The sequence below is a fragment of the Salvelinus alpinus genome, chromosome 32 (assembly GCF_045679555.1).
Source record: "Salvelinus alpinus chromosome 32, SLU_Salpinus.1, whole genome shotgun sequence".
NCBI classification, from domain to species: domain Eukaryota; kingdom Metazoa; phylum Chordata; class Actinopteri; order Salmoniformes; family Salmonidae; genus Salvelinus; species Salvelinus alpinus.
Genome location: NC_092117.1, coordinates 8,937,800 through 8,960,553, shown reverse-complemented (window position 1 = coordinate 8,960,553; position 22,754 = coordinate 8,937,800). Strand labels below are relative to the sequence as shown.

Sequence of the window (22,754 nt, the reverse complement as noted above, 5' to 3'; positions counted from 1 at the left end):
CGAGTCCAAGTTATGTGACTCGAGTCCACAGCTCTGCTGTAAATGATGATGGTTTGTGGGAAAATTGGTGTATTTCAAATGGTATTGTAATTCCACCCCATCAGACTATAGTATCTTGGGAGCACCAAAACCCTTTTGAGCACTAGTGAGTGAATGGTAAGACCTGTTGTATTCGGGGCATGTGACAAATAAAATTTGATTTGATTTGGAATTGTTGTTTCGGGCCTATTAACATATTTTGAAGCATGCCTTGTAAGAGGCTTTATTTGTTGCACCGGTGAGGGGAAATGCTGTAACAATTTAACTCCTATGTGATTACATTGCCCCATCAATTTAAAATGTATAGGGGACAGATTAGATAACCGTGTATATACCCAAGTTATCATTACTCATTGTGTATTTATTCCTTGTGTTATTATTTCTACATTATTGCATTTTTTGGGGCCCGTTAGTAAGCATTTCACTGTTAGTCTTCCTCTGTTGTTTATGAGGCAAGATTGGAGTTGCAGCCAGTCTTAACAGGTTGAGCATCTTGCCATGTCCTTTTGGACTGTTTTTTCCCTGTTGTCGCTGCAAGTTTGGAAGCCTTTGTTAGGCCTCTAGAAGTGCAAGTGATATAAAACACCAAATATGAATTAATATGCTGTAATGTCTAAATACTTTACCTAGCAGCCAACCTGCTTGCACCAATCCCTTGTAATTACAGTAAAATAATGTGAAATACAAGCCCCTCCCCTCAATACATTTCATTCATCCATTCCAATTACGGTAGCATTTACTTTTTTTTATAGTATAATACAGTACATTTTATGGTATTGTACTGTGTGTCATTACACAGTACTTGCTCTGATACCATCTTTATATTACAGTAGGTGTACTGTAATTTTAAATACAGAATATTATTTGCCACCTGTAAACTTAAAGTTAAATTCAAGGTAACCTCTTTACAGTGTAACTACTGTCAAAATTATAAATATATAACTATTTCAGCAGGACACTGCATTGTTGATGGTAGCCTCCGTGCAGGTATACAAGCACAGACAGCGCAGGCCCATATTTATGGATTAAGGAATTCAAATAATGATTTCTTAAATGTGGTAGTACCAAATACTATAGACAGAATCCAAATCATCAAAAAATCCAATCTGTTTGTCATTCAGTTTTAAATTAAAATGGAATGTTTTATTATGAGATGGCAATGAAAACTGCAGAAAAGTGTTTTGAAAACTGAGTAAAATGTATTGTCGAATAAAATGGTCACAGCCAATACAAGTTTACGGTCCTGACAAAATGAGAAAAGTTTTTTCAACAAACACATTTTTTGGAAAGTTAGAAAAGCCCAAAATGCATGTAGTTGCAAAATTACGAATAAAAAACACATTCAAAATATGAAAGGGAAAGGCAGCGGATTCGTCGCATACAGACCTCATTTGCACATCTGACAAGTAGCTAGGTTTTGCATTTCCTCGAGGGCAGGAGTTGTTGCGAGCGAGTCGACTACCGGCTATATAAGCGCATACAAGATGCTGCCATCAGTCACCTATTTAGTTGTTGGTGTGCCTTCTCAAGATTCCGATTCGGCCCCCACCGATTAATTTATAAAGTGTTCGTTTATTTGCAGGACTGCTTTTGCCCTTTTGGTTTACCGTTGCTGTTTTCGTGAACTCTGAATAACTGTGGATTCGTCGCTTTGGTCCAAAATAGGTTATTTCATACAAAATGCGGATATCAAGATCTGAAGTTCAACCTACTCAAAGACAAGTAGTCTAAAGATTTCAAGCGATGGCTGTTGATCCAGTCATTCTTTCAAACGAATGTTTTTTACGCGCGACTCCGAGGATGAGAGTCCAAATTAAGTTGTGAAAATGAGACATATGGACCACAAAATCTCAGACCCCTTACATAACCCCCAAGTGCAATATTAATATTACTCTCTAAGATCGCGTGCAATTATTTGGACATGGACAATGGATACTTTAAGAATTGCAGTAAATGGTGTTTCTTATACCGAGCCATCAGAGATCTACAAACCACATGCTGATCCGTTCACTGGTCCAATAACAAATCTTGCACCTTGGAATTTCGCAGTTTTGGCTACCTTGATGTTTGTTATAACATCTCTGTCTCTCTTTGAAAATTTCACTGTTATGTTGGCCACTTACAAGTTCAAACAGCTGAGACAGCCCTTAAATTATATCATAGTTAATTTATCTCTCGCTGACTTCCTTGTGTCACTCACCGGTGGAACCATAAGTTTTCTAACAAACGCCAAAGGGTATTTTTTCCTTGGAAATTGGGCTTGCGTTTTGGAAGGTTTTGCTGTCACCTATTTCGGTAAGTTCAGCATGGTTATGTATCTGAATAAATTGGATGCTGGGGTAATCGCACACTTACTGTAGGTGTCAGTGTTGGAGCTGTTTAGATTCCAAAATGTTGCAAAAATAATACAATTTGAAAGTCAAAGACTGATTGTTTGATTGACTGTTTATTTGTTAGATTGGTTTCTTAGACCGTTTTTTTTAAAGACAGCCGAAAAGAAGCCATCCATCATTTGTAGTGCATTTCGCAGTTCTTTTAAAGCATTTTGTTGCGGTGAAAAATCTACCTAAAACTGATGGCAAAATTACACACAGACAGATATGATCGTGTGATAACATTTAAAAAAATGTGAATACATTATCTAACTTAGGAAACACACACATTTTTGTTGCACAACATAGCCTTATAGTCAACAGTGAAAACACTGTTTGTTGCTGAGAAAGTAGGCTACAGTAGCTACAGTAGCTACTCATTACATCAGAAGGCAGTAATCTGTTTATTATGACGCCTTAATCCATTTGTTTTTGAGCTGGTTTGTATGTAAGACATGCTGAGACAATTATTTGAACCAAAAGGCAGTAGGGTAATACTTTAAGTATACCTGTGTAATAACACTGTCATTACACTAGTAATAGCATTGTATTGACATTAGCATATTATTAGTATCGCAATGGAGTTGAGCAGTTTTTATGATTACACAAAAGGAATAGGGGCTGCTCCTTATTTCACGTGTGACCCAAATAGCACTTATTTAGGTCATTTATATACTTTTCTACAACAACAATTCTGAATTAAATGTAGTGTTAAGGAGAGAGTCCTTGTACTGTAGTCTTGCCCCAGAGACTGTAGTACACAAGCAAACCTTTGAGAGTGAATTATACTGTAATTAAGTACAACTTTTTCACTCCATTAGGAGGCAGACTAATGTACCTTTACTGCATCATTAGCCTATTTTAGGTAAGAGTACTTCAATATGTACCTCTTACATGGATTATATATATCCTGCAAGTTGATGTAGCTATACCCTAAGTGCTGTCACAATTGCATTTAGATAACTCTCTCTGAGAATGTAACTCACAATCCTATTGTGGTTGGAATCATAGTGCTCTGCCTTTTCACTGACAATGTCACAATGGTATGTGAATATCATATACATACAATCTTTGAAAAAGGAGCTACCTAGAACCATAAAGTGTTCTTCCGCTGTCCCTGTGGTAGAACTGAACGCTTTTTTGGTTCCAGCTAGAACCTTAACACCAAAGGGTTATTTGAGGGTTCTACCTGTAATGAAAAAGTGCTCTACCTGGAATCAGACAGGGTTATCCGACAGGTACAGCCTAAAATCCTTTTAGGGTTCTAGTTAGCCCCTTTTCTTTAATTTTCCATTCATTTTTCACACTGTTTTGATGTAGCCTCCTTTTTTTTGTTGTGTCCATTTTCTTTAATGCATTTCACTGTTAGCTTCTATATTGAAAAGGGTTAAAAGGGAGCCCTCAATCCTGTTTATAAACTTGTACATTTGACTCTGTTCCACAATAAAACATATTTGAAACAGCATTTAGTTTGGTAAAGTGGGGGTTAATATAAGCGTGACTGAGTTAGCTGAAGTTGGCTAGCTAGCTTAGAACGGACGACCAGTCCTTTTACATAGCAACATGACCAGATTTTTGTCCAGACTATATCTTCTTTTAAAAATAACGTTTTTAATGAAAATATGTCATTTATTGTTATTTTAACATGTTAGTAATCGTTTTATTAATAGTAAGAAGGCATGCAAGTCAGTGCTATGTAATGAATATAGTCACAGGTAAATGGGTTAAGTAGTAATGTGGCTTCTAGGCTCTACATAATGCCCATAATACCCTTCTTTCAGGGATTGTGGCTATGTGGTCCCTGGCGGTCCTGTCCTTTGAGCGCTACTTTGTGATCTGCCGGCCTCTGGGGAATGTCCGTCTGAGGGGGAAGCATGCAGCGCTGGGCCTGCTGTTCGTCTGGACCTTCTCCTTCATCTGGACTATCCCTCCTGTGTTCGGCTGGTGCAGCTACACCGTCAGTAAGATCGGCACCACCTGCGAGCCCAATTGGTGAGAGGCAACAGAGAGAGCAGAGGGCACACATCATACTGTAGATGTACAGCAATATCAACCTCCTGTTTGTATCATACATGCACTTAGGTACACACGGGTCATTCTTGAATTGCAGTGGCATTTGGGCATGGCAAAAATGGTTGTATGAACTACAGATATCCCTTTTAAAGGAATAGTTAACAATGTCATAATATGACTGGGCCTTGTAGAAAATGGTGGAAATGTAATTTAAATGTTTATGGTCTACTTTCCTCTGACCTCAGGTATTCCAACAACATTTGGAATCACACCTACATCATCACCTTCTTTGTGACCTGCTTCATAATGCCCTTGGGGATGATCATCTACTGCTATGGGAAGCTCCTACAGAAGCTGAGGAAGGTCAGTTTCCATGTATAGAATACTGGCACTACTGGTAGAGGATGCAACTGAACCAAAGTAGTCCTTGGTTGACTAGCAAGCGCATGCTTGGGAATATTTTTTGTAATTGTCTAGTTATTATGTCCTGGTGTATTCAAGACTTTCAGGTCAGTTCTTAAAGTCTTTAAATAAACTCACATAATAGACATAATAGACTTTATAGCTCAATAACCAAAGCTGTTTGTTGTCACGTCAATCCTCAGGTGTCCCATGGCAGGCTGGGTAATGCCAAGAAACCGGAGCGTGAGGTGAGCCGCATGGTGGTGGTGATGATCGTCGCTTACCTGGTGGGCTGGACACCCTACGCAGCCTTCTCCATCATTGTCACAGCCTGTCCCACCATCTACCTGGACCCCAGACTGGCTGCCGCACCCGCTTTCTTCTCCAAGACGGCTGCAGTCTACAACCCAGTAATCTACGTCTTCATGAACAAACAGGTATCTCACTCTTTCCCCCCTGAACGCATGGCTACTTATGACATTCTCTGGGTTGTTAATTACATTGAAGGCTTACACCGTATGGATCTGTGATATTGCTGTTATTATTGTTGCCCAAGGTTTTAGACAACCATTTCCAGGTGTACTGTGAATAAGGCCAGGATACAATCAGATCAACAGTAACACAGCAGTAACATAGTTTGTGATTGCTTTTGTTTTGGTGGTGTCGGGGGTGTAACTGTGTTAGAGCTGTCATATCCACAACCTGCTCCTGGCGTTACCTATCGCGGACCTGCCATTGGATGCACTGAATTGCATTAGTAGAAATCCCATGCAGCTACATTACAAAATTTGAACACTGGAATGTGTGATATAATCTACACCTCGGTCAGGCTTCTATAAATCCCTATTACTGGTGTCGTTATTTCTATGTAGCCTACACTTTCTCATTCTGAACTTGTAATGCGGGTTGGATTTAAGGACAGGTGTGGTTTCATGACAATTACCACAAGAGCAGCCAATTACCGATTTGACAGCTCTAACGCAATTACACCACTGACACCGCCTTAACAAAAGCAATGATAAATTATGCGTTTGTCGGCTAACATGGGTTACTGCTGATCTGATTTAATCCTGGCCTGTTGCTTATGAATTCTCTGAATTCTGCAATATGAATGGAAATACAATTTGGCAGTTTTCAGGAGAAAAAATGCCCACCAGTTCTCTGCCAGGTTGTGGCAAGTCTCACTCAACTGACACAGAGCTGAGAGGCATCATCAATTGTTAGTCTTGGGATGAAAGCCTTTGAGGAAAACTCAGCTGACAGTTCTTTTTGTTTTGTTTTTGGGTGTTAGCCTGTCCTTAAATAATGTATAGTGTATGAATAAATGACATGTGAAATATAGAATGTAGAACTATCCATGCTGGCTGGCTGCTTTAAAAATGCATCAGCTCCTCGATCCGCAAAACCAGTTTGTTTTGCAATTACCAAAAGATATTCTGCACATTGAGCATGGGAAATGCGTTACACAATGTATTATTTTCCTGAGTGGCGCAACGGTCTAAGGCACTGCATCTCAGTGCTAGAGGCGTCGCTACAGACCCTGGTTTGATTCCAGGCTGTATCACAAACGGCCATGATTGGGAGTCCCATAGAGCGGCGCAAAATTGGCCCAGCGTCGTCCGGGTTAGGGTTTGGCCGGGGTAGTCCGTCATTGTAAATAAGAATTTGTTCTTAACTGACTTGCCTAGTTAAATAAAGGTTAAATAAATAAAAATATATATCATTATCATCAGGGGTTCTTGATTTCTCTCTGCTCATTAAAAGAGAGATACATGTATACAGAGTATTCAGACCTGTTTACTTTTTCCACAATTTGTTACTTTACAGCCTATTTAAAAAAAAAAAAAGTCTACTCATCAATCTACACACAATACACCATAATGTCAAAGCCATATTTTTAAGGAAATGTATTAAATTAAGAAACATTTACATAAGTATTCAGTCTCTTTACTCAGTACTTTGTTGAAGCACCTTTGGCAGTGATTAGAGCCTTGAGTTTTCTTGAGTATGACGCTACAAGCTTGGCACACCTGTATTTGGGGAGTTTCTCCCATTCTTCTCTCCAGATCCTCTCAAACTCTGTCAGGTTGGATGGGGAGCGTCGCTGCACAGCTATCACCAGAGATGTTAAATTGGGTTCAAGTCCGGGCTCTGGCTGGGCCACTAAAGGACATTCAGTAACTTGTTCGAAGCAACTCTTGCATTGTCTTGGCTGTGTGCTTAGGGTCATTGTCCTGAAACTTTGCCTCAGTCTGTGGTCCTGAGCAGGTTTTCATCAAGGATCTCTCTGTACTTTGCTCCGTTCATCTTTCCCTCGATCCTGACTGGTCTCCCAGTCCCTGCCGCTGAAAAACATCCCCAAAGCATGATGCTGCCACCACCATGCTTCACCGTAGGGATGGTGCAAGGTTTCCTCAAGACGTGACCCATAACATTCAGGTCAAAGAGCTCAATCTTGGTTTCATCAAACTAGAGAATCTTGTTTCTCATGGTCTGAGAGTCCTTTAGGCTGTCATGTGCCTTTTACTGAGGAGTGGCTTCCGTCTGGTGGAGTGCTGCAGACATGGTTGTCCTTCTGGAAGGTTCTCCCATCTCCACAGAGGAACTCATGCCCTCATATTGCCAACAAGTGCTCAGCATATGTGGGAACTCCTTCAAGACTGTTGGAAAAGCATTCTAGGTGAATGCTATAGTACAAATAAAGAAAAACCCTTGGATGAGTAGGTGTTCTAAAACGTTTGACCGGTAGTGTATGTAAATAAGTAATTTCTGTTTTCATTTTTTAAATAAATTTGCACATTTTAAAACCCTTTTTTCGCTTTGTCATTATTGTGTATTGATGAGGGAAAAAAATAGTTAATCCATTTTAGAATAAAGCTGTAACGTAACGACATTTGGAAAAAGTTAAGGTGTCTGAAAACTTTCCGAATGCACTGTAGTTTTAGATTTACACAAAGCCACAATGAATTTGGTCAAGGATAGACATTAAATAACACATTTTTCCTTTTTTTTTTTACCAAATCTATATTTTTAATGTATATGGAAGTTACAAAGCCTCATGCGCGTGCTTTCTCGTTCCCATTGTGGTGATACTGATGGTTTCTCGGGACTGATGGCTTCTATGACAACCAAATAGAGCAAAATAAATAGTATTCTCTCTGATATATGGCCATTTATACTTGTTTTCTGCATGCCCTCATATTGCCAAATGAGCCTGAGGATGTCTATCACTGTGGTGGGGTACATTTTTCAAAACCAAGGAAAATCACAAAAATAGTATCTAAAAACTTCAATAGCATGCTGTTTATATAACATTTTTGATTTGGTTCGGGAGATTTTGGTCACATGTGGGTGCATGAATTCTGCCTGTCCATCTGACTGGCTGCTCCACTTTAGATCTGTCCTGTTAATAGGTCACTGTATTTATAAAAGAGCAGGGGATGTGAATAAATGTAAATAAGGACAGCTAGCAGGCAGATCCTGGCATCAAGATACCTCAGATGTAGGACAGTTGTAAAAGTCAACTGACCTTAAGCAATGGGGTCTGTGTGGAAGTTACGCAATAGTGTCAGAGAGACATAGGAGGCTTCCTACAATGGATGACTTCTGTACAGTAAAGCAGATTGATATCATAGACAGGTTCAAAGTATATCATACACAGGTCACAGCAAGGTCAAGGAGGAACGTTCTACCATTATCCTTTGATATTTCTTGAAAGAAAGAGCTTTGATCTTACAAGGTCAGTCCCTCAAAATACAAATGAGGAACCACAGTCCCCAAAGATCACAGTTGTCAGGCAGAAGTTTTTGATTAATAATTGAGCAAATTAAGTCTGGTCTGTGGCTGTGTGATGAATGATTGGCATGCCATAGTCTCTCTATTGTGCCATATCAAATCAAATCACTTTTTTTTGTCACATGTGCCGAATACAGGTGTAGAAATGCTTACGTACAAGCCCTCAACCAACAATGCAGTTAGAAAAATAAGTGTTAAGTAAAAAATAGAGAAAAACCCCCAAATAATTAAAATAACAGTAGCGAGGCTATATACAGGGTCAATGTGCGGGGGCACAGGGTAGTCGAGGTAATTGAGGTAATATGTACATGTACTGTAGGTAGAGTTAAAGTGACTATGCATAGATAATAAACAGGGAGTAAAAGAGGGGGGGGACAATGCAAATAGTCTGGGTAGCCATTTGACTAGCTGTTCTTTAGTCTTGTGTCTTGGAGGTAGAAGCTTTCGGTGCGGTAGCAGAGAGAACAGTCTATGACAATGGTGGCTGGAGTCTTTGACAATTTTTAGGGCCTTCCTCTGACACTGACTGGTATAGAGGTCCTGGATGGCAGGAAGCTTGGCCCCAGTGATGTACTGGGCCGTATGCATTACCCTCTGTAGTGCCTTGCGGTCGGAGGCCGAGCAGTTGCCATACCAGGTAGTGATGCAACCAGTCAGGATGCTCTCGATGGTGCAGCTGTAGAACTTTTTGAGGATCTGAGGACCCATGCTAAATCTTTTCAGTCTCCTGAGGGGGAATAGGTTTTGTCGTGCCCTCTTCACGACTGTCTTGGTGTGCTTGGACCATGATAGTTTGTTGGTAATGGGGACACCAAGGAACTTGAAGCTCTCAACCTGCTCCACTACAGCCCCGTCGATGAGAATGGGGGCCTGCTCGGTCCTCCTTTTCCTGTAGTCCACAATCATCTCCTTTGTCTTGATCACGTTGAGGGAGAGGTTGTTATCCTGGCACCACACGGCCAGTCTCTGACCTCCTCCCTATAGGCTGTCTCATCGTTGATCAGGACTACCACTGTTGTGTCATCGGCAAACTTTATGATGGTGTTGGAGTCGTGCCTGGCCATGCAGTCGTGAGTGAACAGGGAGTACAGGAGGGGACTGAGTACCCCTGAGGGGCCCCTGTGTTGAGGATCAGCGCGGCAGATGTGTTGTTACCTACCCTTACCACCTGGGGGCGGCCCGTCAGCAAGTCCAGGATCCAGTTGCAGAGAGAGGTGTTTAGTCCCAGGGTCCTTAGCTTAGTGATAAGCTTTGAGGGCACAATGGGGTTGAACGCTGAGCTGCAGTCAATGAATAGCATTCTCACATAGGTGTTCCTTTTGTCCAGGTGGGAAAGGGCAGTGTGGAGTGCAATAGAGATTGCATCATCTGTGGATCTGTTGGGGCGGTATGCAAACTGGAGTGGGTCTAGAGTTTCTGGGATAATGGTGTTGTGAGCCATGACCAGCCTTTCAACGCACTTCAGAGGTCGGTAGTCAGTTAGGCAGGTTACCTTAGTGTTCTTGGGCACAGGGACTATGGTGGTCTGCTTGAAACATGTTGGTATTACACTCAGTCAGGGACAGGTTGAAAATGTCAGTGAAGACACTTGCCAGTTGGTCAGCGCATGCTCAGAGTACAAGTCCTGGTGATCCGTCTGACCTGTTTAAAGGTCTTACTCACATCGGCTACGGAGAGCGTGATCACACAGTCATCCGGAACAGCTGATGCTCTCATGCATACTTCAGTGTTGCTTGCCAAGCTTAGAAGTGATTTAGCTCATCTGGTAGGCTTATATTACTGGGCACCTCGCGGTTGTGCTTCCCTTAGTAGTCTGTAATAGTTTGCAAGCCCTGCCACATCCGACAACCGTCGGAGCCTGTGTAGTACGATTCAATATTAGTCCTGTATTGATGCTTTACTTGTTTAATGGTTCGTCGGAGGGCATAGCAGGATTTCCTATAAGCTTCCGAGTTAGAGTCCTGCTCCTTGAAAGCGGCACCTCTACCCTTTAGCTCAGTGCGGATCTTGCCTGTAATCCATGGCTTCTGGTTGGGGTATAAACGTACAGTCACTGTGCGGACGACGTCATTGATGCACTTATTGATGAAGCTTGTGACTGAAGTGGTGTACTCCTCAATGCCATCGGAAGAATCTCGGAACATATTCCAATCTGTGCAGGCAAAACAGTCCTGCATCTGCATCATTTGACCACTTCTTTATTGACCGAGTCACTGGTACTTCCTACTTTAGTTTTTGCTTGTAACCAGGAATTAGGAGGATAGAATTATGGTCAGATTTATCAAATGGAGGGCGAGGGACAGCTTTGTATGTGTCTCTGTGTGGAGTAAAGGTGGTCTAGAGTCCCCCCCCCCCTCTTGGTTGCACATTTAACATGCTGGTAGAAGTTTCCCTGCATTGAAGTTTCCCTGCTAGCATTACATCATCTGTGTACTCATGTCCCTGGCCATACAGTGGCTTGCGAAAGTATTCACACCCCTTGGTATTTGTCCAATTTTGTTGCCTTACAACCTGGAATTAAAATGGATTTTTGGGAGGTTTGTATCATTTGATTTACACAACATGCCTACCACTTTGAAGAAATAAGACAAACAAACTGAAAACTTGATCGTGCATAACTATTCACCCCCCCCCCCCCCCAAATCAATACTTTGTAGAGCTACCTTTTGCAGCAGTTACAGTTGCAAGTCTCTTGGGGTATGTCTCTATAAGCTTGGCACATCTAGCCACTGGAATTTTGCCCATTCTTCAAGACAAAACTGCTCCTGCTCCTTCAAGTTGGATGGGTTCCGCTGGTGAACAGCAATCTTTAAGTCATACCACAGATTGGATTGAGGTCTGGGCTTTGACTAGGACATTCCAAGACATTTAAATGTTTCCCCTTAAACCACTCAAGTGTTGCTTTAGCAGTATGCTTAGGATCATTGTCTTGCTGGAAGGTGAACCTCCGCCCAGCTCCGCCCACTCTGTGGAGTGTACGGCTTAAAATGGTCCTATGGACAGATACTCCAATCTCCGCTGTGGAGCTTTGCAGCTCCTTCAGGGTTATCTTTGGTCTCTTTGTTGCCTCTCTATTAATGCCCTCCTTGCCTGGTCTTTGAGTTTTGGTGGGCGGCCCTCTCTTGGCATGTTTGTTGTGGTGCCATATTCTTTCCATTTTTAAAATAATGGATTTAATGGTGCTCCGTGGGATGTTCAAAGTCTCGGATATTCTTTTCATAACGCAACCCTAATCTGTACTTCTCCACAACTTTGTCCCTGACCTGTTTGGAGAGCTCCTTGGTCTTCATGGTGCCGCTTGCTTGGTGGTGCCCTTTGCTTAGTGGTGTTGCTGACTCTGGGGCCTTTCAGAACAGGTGTATATATACTGTATTATGTGACACTTAGATTGCACACAGGTGGACTTAATTTAACTAATTATGTGACTTCTGAAGGTAATTGGTTGCACCAGATCTTATTTAGGGGCTTCATAGCAAAGGGGGTGATTACATATGCACGCACCACTTTTCCGTTTTTAATTTTTTCAATATTTTTGAAATAAGTAATTTTTTTCATTTCACTTCACCAATTTGGACTATTTTGTGTATGTCCATTACATGAAATTCAAATAAAAATCGATTTAAATAACAGGTTGTAATGCAACAAAATAGGAAAAACTGGCACGCCCTAGCCTTAGTTATCTTTGTTTTCTTTATTATTTTAGTTAGGTCAGGGTGTGACATGGGGGATGTTTGTGTGTTTTTGTCTCGTCTAGTATTGTTTAGGGGGTGTTTGTAGAGTTCATGGGGTTGTGTTCATTGTAGGTGTTTATGTAAGTCTATGGTTGCCTAGATTGGTTCTCAATTAGAGACAGCTGTCTATCGTTGTCTCTGATTGGGAGCCATATTTAGGCAGCCATAGTCATTAGGTAGGTTGTGGGTGATTGTCTATGTGTAAGTTGCCAGTTTCTGCACTTATTTGTTTTGTATAGCTTCACGTTTGTAGTTTTGTTTAAGTGTTCTTCAGTACGTTGCTTAAATAAATAGATTATGTATTCACTTCACGTTGCGCCTTGGTCCTCTTCTCTTTCACCCGAAGACGATCGTGACAAAAACACCAAGGGGGATGAATACTTTTGCAAGGCACTGTATGTGGCAAGATGAAAAACAATTTTTTAGGAGAATGTCAGTACATCCTGCTCTGTACCATAATACTACTAAATGGCATATTATTATTATTAGTAATAATAATAATAATAAATGCCATTTAGCAGAAGCTTTTATCCAAAACGAGAGTCATCATGCATACATTTTACATGGGTGGTCCCAAGAATCAAACCCATGCTCTACCAACTGAGCTATACAGTACCACTCACCAAAGTTCTTCTGACACACAATCCTGCTGTCTATGTCCAGTGCACAGAAATATGGGAATTGAAATGTGTTCTCCATTTAGCTGAGAGGTGTGAAATGTTATGATGTTGGCCTTCTTCATCTTGGAAAACCATCTAGCCTCCAGAATAGCCTTTCAATGGGACAGAAAAAGTGTTGTTGATGTTATTTTGCTCAAGCCATTCATAGTTCCATTAAGGTGACACATTTATGACCTTATGCTTGGCATGACACATACTGTAGCTTATTGCCATAGTTGCTTTCTTGTAGGTCTATTTTGGAACATCAAGCGAACACCTTTCTCAAACAAATACTTAAATGTATTCTCTGCTAAATCCTTAAAGATTTCAAGGTCAGTGGACAAAACATTGAATCTAAAGTGAACATACATTTGAGAATAGGCCAGGATTCAATCCGATCGTGGGTTGTAGTCAATGCAACTTTTAAAAGGCAATGTTCCCACGTTCGCAGAGATTGCTTTCACTGCAAACGCAGCATCCCACTGGGAAAAAACTGGTTGAATCAATGATGTGATGACATTGAATCAAATCAAAATCAAATCAAGTTTATTTTATATAGCCCTTCGTACATCAGCTAATATCTCGAAGTGCTGTACAGAAACCCAGCCTAAAACCACAAACAGCAAGCAATGCAGGTGTACGCCGTGTAGAAGCACGGCGGCTAGGAAAAAATCCCTAGAAAGGCCAAAACCTAGGAAGAAACCTAGAGAGGAACCAGGCTATGAGGGGTGGCCAGTCCTCTTCTGGCTGTGCCGGGTGGAGATTATAACAGAACATGGCCAAGATGTTCAAATGTTCATAAATGACCAGCATGGTCAAATAATAATCAGGAGTAAATGTCAGTTGGCTTTTCATAGCCGATCATTAAGAGTATCTCTACCGCTCCTGCGGTCTCTAGAGAGTTGAAAACAGCAGGTCTGGGACAGGTAGCACGTCCGGTGGACAGGTCAGGGTTCCATAGCCGCAGGCAGAACAGTTGAAACTGGAACAGCAGCAAGGCCAGGTGGACTGGGGACAGCAAGGAGTCATCATGCCCGGTAGTCCTGACGCATGGTCCTAGGGCTCAGGTCCTCTGAGAGAGAGAAAGACAGAGAGAAGGAGAGAGCATACTTAAATTCACACAGGACACCGGATAAGACAGGAGAAGTACTCCAGATATAACCAACTGACCCTAGCCCCCCGACACATAAACTACTGCAGCATAAATACTGGAGGCTGAGACAGGAGGGGTCAGGAGACACTGTGGCCCCATCCGATGATACCCCCGGACAGGGCCAAACAGGAAGGATATAACCCCACCCACTTTGCCAAAGCACAGCCCCCACACCACTAGAGGGATATCTTCAACCACCAACTTACCATACTGAGACAAGGCCGAGTATAGCCCACAAAGATCTCCACCACAGCACAAACCAAGGGGGGGGCGCCAACCCAGACAGGAAGATCACGTCAGTAACTCAACCCACTCAAGTGACGCACCCCTCCTAGGGACGGCATGAAAGAGCACCAGTAAGCCAGTGACTCAGCCCCTGTAATAGGGTTAGAGGCAGAGAATCCCAGTGGAGAGAGGGGAAACGGCCAGGCAGAGACAGCAAGGGCGGTTCGTTGCTCCAGAGCCTTTCCGTTCACCTTCACACCCCTGGGCCAGACTACACTCAATCATATGACCTACTGAAGAGATACGTCTTCAGTAAAGACTTAAAAGTTGAGACCGAGTCTGCGTCTCTCACATGGGTAGGCAGACTATTCCATAAAAATGGAGATCTATAGGAGAAAGCCCTGCCTCCAGCTGTTTGCTTAGAAATTCTAGGGACAATTAGGAGGCCTGCGTCTTGTGACCGTAGCGTTCGTGTAGGTATGTACGGCAGGACCAACTCGGAAAGATAGGTAGGAGCAAGCCCATGTAACGCTTTATAGGTTAACAGTAAAACTTTGAAATCAGCCCTTGCCTTAACAGGAAGCCAGTGTAGGGAAGCTAGCACTGGAGTAATATAATCAAATTTCTTGGTTCTAGTCAGGATTCTAGCAGCCGTATTTAGCACTAACTGAAGTTTATTTAGTGCTTTATCCGGGTAGCCGGAAAGTAAAGCATTGCAGTAGTCTAACCTAGAAGTAACAAAAGCATGGATTAATTTTTCTGCATCATTTTTGGACCGAAAATTTCTGATTTTTGCAATGTTACGTAGATGGAAAAAAGCTGTCCTTGAAACAGTCTTGATATGTTCGTCAAAAGAGAGATCAGGGTCCAGAGTAACGCCGAGGTCCTTCACAGTTTTATTTGAGACGACTTTACAACCATCAAGATTAATTGTCAGATTTAACAGAATATCTCTTTGTTTCTTGGGACCTAGAACAAGCATCTCTGTTTTGTCCGAGTTTAAAAGTAATCAACATTGAAAACTGATTGGATTTGCAAAAAGTAATCAACGTAAGGGCATTTTGTCTTTTTTCACCCAATTTTTTTCATAAATCCAATGATATGGTGAATTTTTATTTGATTTATTTCACGTTGAATTTACATCAGCTGAAAACTCAACCAAATGTAAATCATAACTAGAAGTTGAACTGACGTCTGTTCCCAGCGGGATATGTCGTCTCAATGTGAAATTCCCTTTTAAAAGCAGCATTGTCTACAACCCGCGATTTAATTGAAAACCCGGCCATAGTTTTTATTTTCAGCAGCCTTTGGGAAGGTAAAGATGTGAGAAGCATTAGCTTGGACTTTATGTTGAAATGGAAACTTCAATAGTGGCACAGGTCATGCTTGAATTTGCTGGGGGCGATGCATTGAGGGTTTTCCTGGAATCTGCTTTTGGGACAGAAAAAGCTCGCAAAAAGGTCAGTCACGTAACAGTTTCATCTGCAAGGTAATGTGGAAACAAGTAATGATTCAGAGCTTTTTAGAGTTTTTTTCTCCCACCCTTTTAGACAAAATTGGCAGGCCATTGATGTGTGCCCTTCAGCAGTAGGATGGAGTACTGACCACCATCCTATCTGCCTTTTTAAACAAATAGAAAAAAACAATTGCAATGTTGCAATATGTGCTGTACATCTCTTGATAAGTATGATACATATCTCCTACCTGCAGAGCCATGTAACTGTCTACCGCTTATCTGCTTCTTTTTAAGAGGAGCTACAGTATCCTGCCAGTTCAGATATCACACTGCAAGGCAATAAGTGGCTATCACCTGGGTGCTGTTCATAAGGCACCAATCAGAAGCCTACATGTTAAGAAACAATGAATGTGCTTTAAGAACTTGTCCAAAAATAACATTTATTTCATTCCCGTTTAAAAATGTTTTTCCCCCTTCGTACTGAAGGAACACTGCCTTCACTGACTTTCTGACATTTTCTTTTTGATTGGCTGTTCTAATGCCCTTTGACCTTTGTCCAGTTCAGGAAGTGTCTGATCCAGCTCTTTACCGGCAAGCCTGCGCCAGAGAACATGAACGCAACATCGCAGCGACCGGGAATGACTGGGGAGAGCTGCACGGGGGGCGAGATGTCAGCCATCGCCGCCCGCATACCGGTCTGCGGCAACGCTCAGCCTAAGAATGAGGAGGAGTCCCCGAGCGAGCGCAGCTCCGTCGCCCAGCTACCGATCCCAGAGAACAAAGTCTGCCCCATGTAGGCCAACAGAAGACTCCCCTCCCCCCCACCACCTCCAGTCCTCACTGCCTTTCCATCCTCCCTTTCCATTCTTATACAGATGCATCTTCTCTTACTCACACACTTCTTGTGATAATTGTTTGTTTAAAGATGCCAGCTGTAACCACAAGGGTTCTCTGGTTAACTTTGTATGTATTAGTAAAAATAGAGGGAACTTGTCCAAAACCAGAGCACAAAAGAGGGACATAATACTTTAATGTATGGCAAGCAGACAAACTACCCTGACTTCCTCTCTCTGCTGGCTTTCATCTGAGTCTAAGCAGGGTCAGGCTTGATTGATGTCTGGGTAGGAGACCAGATGCTGTTGGAAGTGGTGTTAGAGGGCCAGTGAGAGGCATTCTTCCCGCCTCAATACCTTAGGCTGTGATGGGGAGACTGCCACCCAAAGGGTGCCCTTAAACCAAGGTCCTGACTCTTATACAATCATGGCCACCTAATCCTCCCGTTAGCCCTCTCTCCACTACAATACAAGATTCTTTCAGCACGAAAACCGCTAATTCTTTAAGTCCCCTCCATCATTACTTATCATTATTATTACAAGAATATTAAATGTTTTTTGACAGTGATTAAATATTAACAATTCAGCAAGCTAGAAATAGTGGCTGTAAATGTACTATTTGCTTGTCTGATTCCCTCCCACTTTACTTGAGTCATGAGTTATTTTTGTTCTGGTAGGCCTAATTGTCATCAGCTACCTAACAGTTTGTTGTATTAGAGGGGGCCCGTACACACTCAGCTTGTACAACTGATGTACTCTTTATGCGCTGCACATCAGTTGTACAACTTGAGTGTGCACCACCTGCATTATCCAGGTTGTCAGAGGGGGCAGGTGTCGAGTCCTACTCTTACCCAGAAAAGCCAGACTTACTAGATGAGAGCTGGCTCCCATCAGAATGCTTTAAATCTGGAGCTCTTTTCCCCTTTGAAGCCCCTGTGATGGCACCTGCTGAGAGGGTGTTGTTTTCTATATGTTTCTGTACATTTTTCTGTCTCTTGAGCAGATTCGATGGGGAGTTTCCATTCAAAACAAAGACGGTCAATGAGACTTGGTGCAGCTGGCCCCCTGCTGGCTCTGCTGGGACACTGAGGGACTGTATATTTATGATCAGTCCACAAAAAAAATCATTTCTTTCGTCAACACACTGTGACTGTACATTGTATGTTATGAAATAATGTATATGGACACTGTGAATGGGTCCAGTGAATCGGAGTAGCTCTGCTCATTGTTAGCGTCGATAAATACCATAGCAATGTGCACAAAAGCATTGTACAATGAGGATCACAACAAAGCATGGGTCTACAGTCAGCAATATTTTAGCACAAGATACTGTAACACTGTTGACTTTATAGCTGGTTACAGTAGATGTAGTAATACGTTTCAGGTGTATTCGAACTTATGTACATTTATCTTGACACCATTCTGTGCAGCACCATCATTGAATAAGTTAAACAGTAATAATAATGTGATAATATCCATAATAATATGTGATAATATCCATTTGCCGGGTACAGCAGAGACCCTGATCATATTGCATGAGTCAGTCTCAACAAATACGTCATGTACAAATGAATCTCGCATTTCCACACCTCAAGGTCTTGTTCACTGGGCTATTGGAACGAATGTAACAAAGCCGGAAAATGAAGGTTTTATGAATAAAGGTTGATACTTACAAGTCTCCACAAGGATAGTAAAACCAAAACACACACACTCGCACAAACAAACTGTAGGCCTATACACGTTACACACACACAAAAGCAATATGACAATGTTCCGTTTTTTGAGGATACATGAGCAGGTGCTAGGGGTGGTAACCTCGCTTTCGAGAATACAGGGAGAGGAACATTTTTAAGAACACATCAGAGATTTGGACAGGAATCACAGACTGATAAGTTGAGGAAGCAGTCCAAATGTGGACGGATAAGTAGAATTGATATATTTTTCTCATTTTTGCCTTCACTATCATGCACCTCCAACAGTGTTTGTTGTATTGTACTTACAGTGGCATGTTGAGAATTGTTCTGCTGTGTTTTTCGTGTAACTATTTTGTCTTGAGTTGCAGGTCATGCATGCTAGTTGTTAGAAAAACTAATGTCTGTACTGGATTAAAATATATTTTTAAAAGCAATTATTGGTTGTGATGCTGTCTGGGTTTCTGAATCATTATGTACAAAACCATTGGTGAACAGGGCAAACAGCAAGCATTAGCATCTGTGAGATGACAAAGTAGTACATCCACAGACAATACAAGGAAAACGGTTGATTAATAAGATTATATATTTTTAAAGGAGTTATTCTATTTTCTGGGTTTCTGAATCAATGTGAACGATACCATTGTAAAGCAGGAGATACACAGAAAGCCCATATAACATAGTACATCCACAGACATTACAAGGAATAACATTAGGACAATGTTCTAGGTCAGATGATAGAAGCTGTGTAGTGGGAGGAGGTGACATACACTGACACAGAAGATCAATACGTGATGTTAGAGAAAAATAACAACGTCCATTCATACTTTTATTTCACCTTTATTTAACCGGGTAGGCTAGTTGAGAACAAGTTCTCATTTACAACTGCGACCTGGCCAAGATAAAGCAAAGCAGTGCGACACAAAAAACAACACAGAGTTACACATGGAATAAACAAACATACTGTCAATAACACAATAGGAAGTCTATATACAGTGTGTGCAAATGAGGTAAGATAAGGGAGGTAAGGCAATAAATAAGCCATAGTGGCAAAATAATTACAATTTAGCAATTCAACACTGGAGTGATAGATGTGCAGAAGATGAATGTGCAAGTAGAGATGCTGGGGTGCAAAGGAGCAACAACCAAAAAATACTGAGGCATGATTGACCACACCATTACATTAGACACTGATTTTATTCTGTTTCTATTATTATTGTCCCTTACCACTTTGTACTTACACAAACGGGGTTAGCAATAGCTTAAACATGATCCAGACAGACATAGGTGGGTTCGTCAACAATGCTGTTGATATCTATGTGTGTTTCTTTTGTCCGCCATGGACATATACGGTCAACGATGCAGCAAAACAAAACAAGCCTCATGTTTGACTCTCATTTAATAATTCACTGATGGATCTTTTTTAGTGACCTTCCATAAATAATCAGAGCAGTCTGCACTCTCATTTAGTCCAAACGCTGACAGGTGCTATCCATCACCCCTTCCGTTTATTGTGTTGAGGTGTGGTAAGGCTGAGGGTGATGGACAAATAGCACCCATGGACCAGCTGCATCTCAGTGTGGACGTCAGTCATCTTTTGAAAATAACGCTGATCACACAAACACCATGTAGGCTCTACACAGAGAATAGAGAACACAGGTCGCCTTCTCCTAATCATGTCCTGACTCCGTCCTTTTGAGATTGTCACAATTGCTAGATCTATATAGGGTGAGCAGAGAAACTTAGCCTAGAATAAACGTGCTAACAAGCTGTCAGCTCAGAACTTGTTGGTCAGAACAGTGTCCGAGTTTTCACTGCGTTATGTGCTAGCCTGAGACCACCACTGAACCATACTACTAGATTATTCTCACAAGCTACACGTCTGTCTGTCCTCTGAGCAGCCATGCTCTTTCGCTCTATAGCTGGCTGTAGCCTACTGTATATAGTGACAGCAAAGAGTCAGGGTTAGGACCTGTTGGTAGAGTGTTGTTGGTTAACACCAAACCGGTGCGCCTGGCACCTAACTACAACCATACCACGTTCAAAGACACAAATATTTTGTCTTGCCTATTCAGCCTCTGAATGGCACACATACACAATCCATGTCTCAATTGTCTTAAGGCTTTAAAATCATTCTTTAACCTGTCTCCTCCCCTTCATCTATTCTGATTGAAGTTGATTTACATTTACATTACATTTAAGTCATTTAGCAGACGCTCTTATCCAGAGCGACTTACAAATTGGTGCATTCACCTTATGATATCCAGTGGAACAACCACTTTACAATAGTGCATCTAACTCTTTTAAGGGGGGGGGGGGGGGGTTAGAAGGATTACTTTATCCTATCCTAGGTATTCCTTAAAGAGGTGGGGTTTCAGGTGTCTCCGGAAGGTGGTGATTGACTCCGCTGACCTGGCGTCGTGAGGGAGTTTGTTCCACCATTGGGGTGCCAGAGCAGCGAACAGTTTTGACTGGGCTGAGCGGGAACTGTACTTCCTCAGAGGTAGGGAGGCGAGCAGGCCAGAGGTGGATGAACGCAGTGCCCTTGTTTGGGTGTAGGGCCTGATCAGAGCCTGAAGGTACGGAGGTGCCGTTCCCCTCACAGCTCCGTAGGCAAGCACCATGGTCTTGTAGCGGATGCGAGCTTCAACTGGAAGCCAGTGGAGAGAGCGGAGGAGCGGGGTGACGTGAGAGAACTTGGGAAAGTTGAACACCAGACGGGCTGCGGCGTTCTGGATGAGTTGTAGGGGTTTAATGGCACAGGCAGGGAGCCCAGCCAACAGCGAGTTGCAGTAATCCAGACGGGAGATGACAAGTGCCTGGATTAGGACCTGCGCCGCTTCCTGCGTGAGGCAGGGTCGTACTCTGCGAATGTTGTAGAGCATGAACCTACAGGAACGGGTCACCGCCTTGATGTTAGTTGAGAACGACAGGGTGTTGTCCAGGATCACGCCAAGGTTCTTAGCACTCTGGGAGGAGGACACAATGGAGTTGTCAACCGTGATGGCGAGATCATGGAACGGGCAGTCCTTCCCCGGGAGGAAGAGCAGCTCCGTCTTGCCGAGGTTCAGCTTGAGGTGGTGATCCGTCATCCACACTGATATGTCTGCCAGACATGCAGAGATGCGATTCACCACCTGGTTATCAGAGGGGGGAAAGGAGAAGATTAATTGTGTGTCGTCTGCATAGCAATGATAGGAGAGACCATGATTTAACAAGTGGAATCAATTTGGGATCATAGCTTTCACCTGGCCAGTCTATGTTATGGAAAAAGCAGGTGTTCTTAATGTTTTGTACACTCAGTGTATGTTTTCTTATTAAATAACAGTTAAATAAAACAGAAAATGTATTATTTGTCATGTTCTTGCTGTTTTTACATGGTGCCAAAGTCAAGGGACTGCATTTTACCACCACCATTCAAGATTGGTGCTATGCTCATTTCCTGCCAGTGTTCCTTTAAATTTGGGTGGTTGTCATGGTAAAATGGTAAAACAAATTGCATCCAGACAGAGGTCACATATGCAGGATTGGGTTTGTATCAGGATTCAGCTCCACATGTTGAGGTGGTAAAATCATCCGATTCCATGTGTTTTTTTTGGTGTTAACTCATTAGGGAAAAGATAGACAGGATACCAGATAACAATAACTGGCAAAATATCTGAATTGAGCTGCCTATGTAAACACAGCCTCATTTATCAGCCATGTGTATATGCATGCAAAACAAATGTGACTCACCACCTGGATTCGGTCTTATGTAGCAAAATTTGAAATTGTGTTTTTTTTAACATTGGATAAACGTAGAGACTTAGAGGTACAAAATTGTATATCATAATGCATTGTTGAGGAACGATGGGAAAGTAATTCTGCTTTGAAAGTTGATAAACTTGTAAACACACTTTTGAGAAAATGGCCTTTGAACGGGTTGGTATCTAATGAAGAGCTCTTTGTCTACACCTATTCAGCATCGTTAACACCCTCTTAAGCTTTAGCCCCACCCATCTTGTTTCGCCCTCGGAGCATTTAGAGCGCACGCTCTGGCCGATGAGTTGTTTAACTATGGATAACATGAAAACAGCCTAACCAGCTCTGCAGGAAACAATTTCATTACACTTCTTTGCAGACGTTTACTGACACTGGCCATATTCAACTCGTGATGTACACTGTAGCTTAAGACATGTAGCTAGCTAAGTATACAATGAACCTAGCTATGCAAACATGTAAGATCACACACGTCACGTCAGCTAACGAGCCAGCCAGCTAACATTAGCTAGTTAAACAACAATGAACATAGTGGCAAATCATGTCGTTACTACACTGTAGAAATATGCTGGGAGCTAACCATCCAGGTTCAATGTTAGCTAGCTAACATTAGTATCTAACTAGCG

General features: G+C 42.1%; 1 protein-coding gene across 1 annotated transcript; it reads left to right on the top strand.

Annotated features, from left to right (window-relative positions):
* The first annotated feature begins 1,454 nt into the window (after positions 1–1,454).
* On the top strand, positions 1,455–18,796 carry LOC139562469 (vertebrate ancient opsin). The gene is made up of 5 exons (XM_071380188.1): positions 1,455–2,334; positions 4,193–4,403; positions 4,670–4,787; positions 5,030–5,263; positions 16,406–18,796. The coding sequence occupies exons 1-5, from the start codon at positions 1,968–1,970 to the stop codon at positions 16,640–16,642; spliced, it is 1,167 nt and encodes a 388-aa protein (XP_071236289.1). The 5' UTR covers positions 1,455–1,967; the 3' UTR covers positions 16,643–18,796.
* Positions 18,797–22,754: the final 3,958 nt, after the last annotated feature.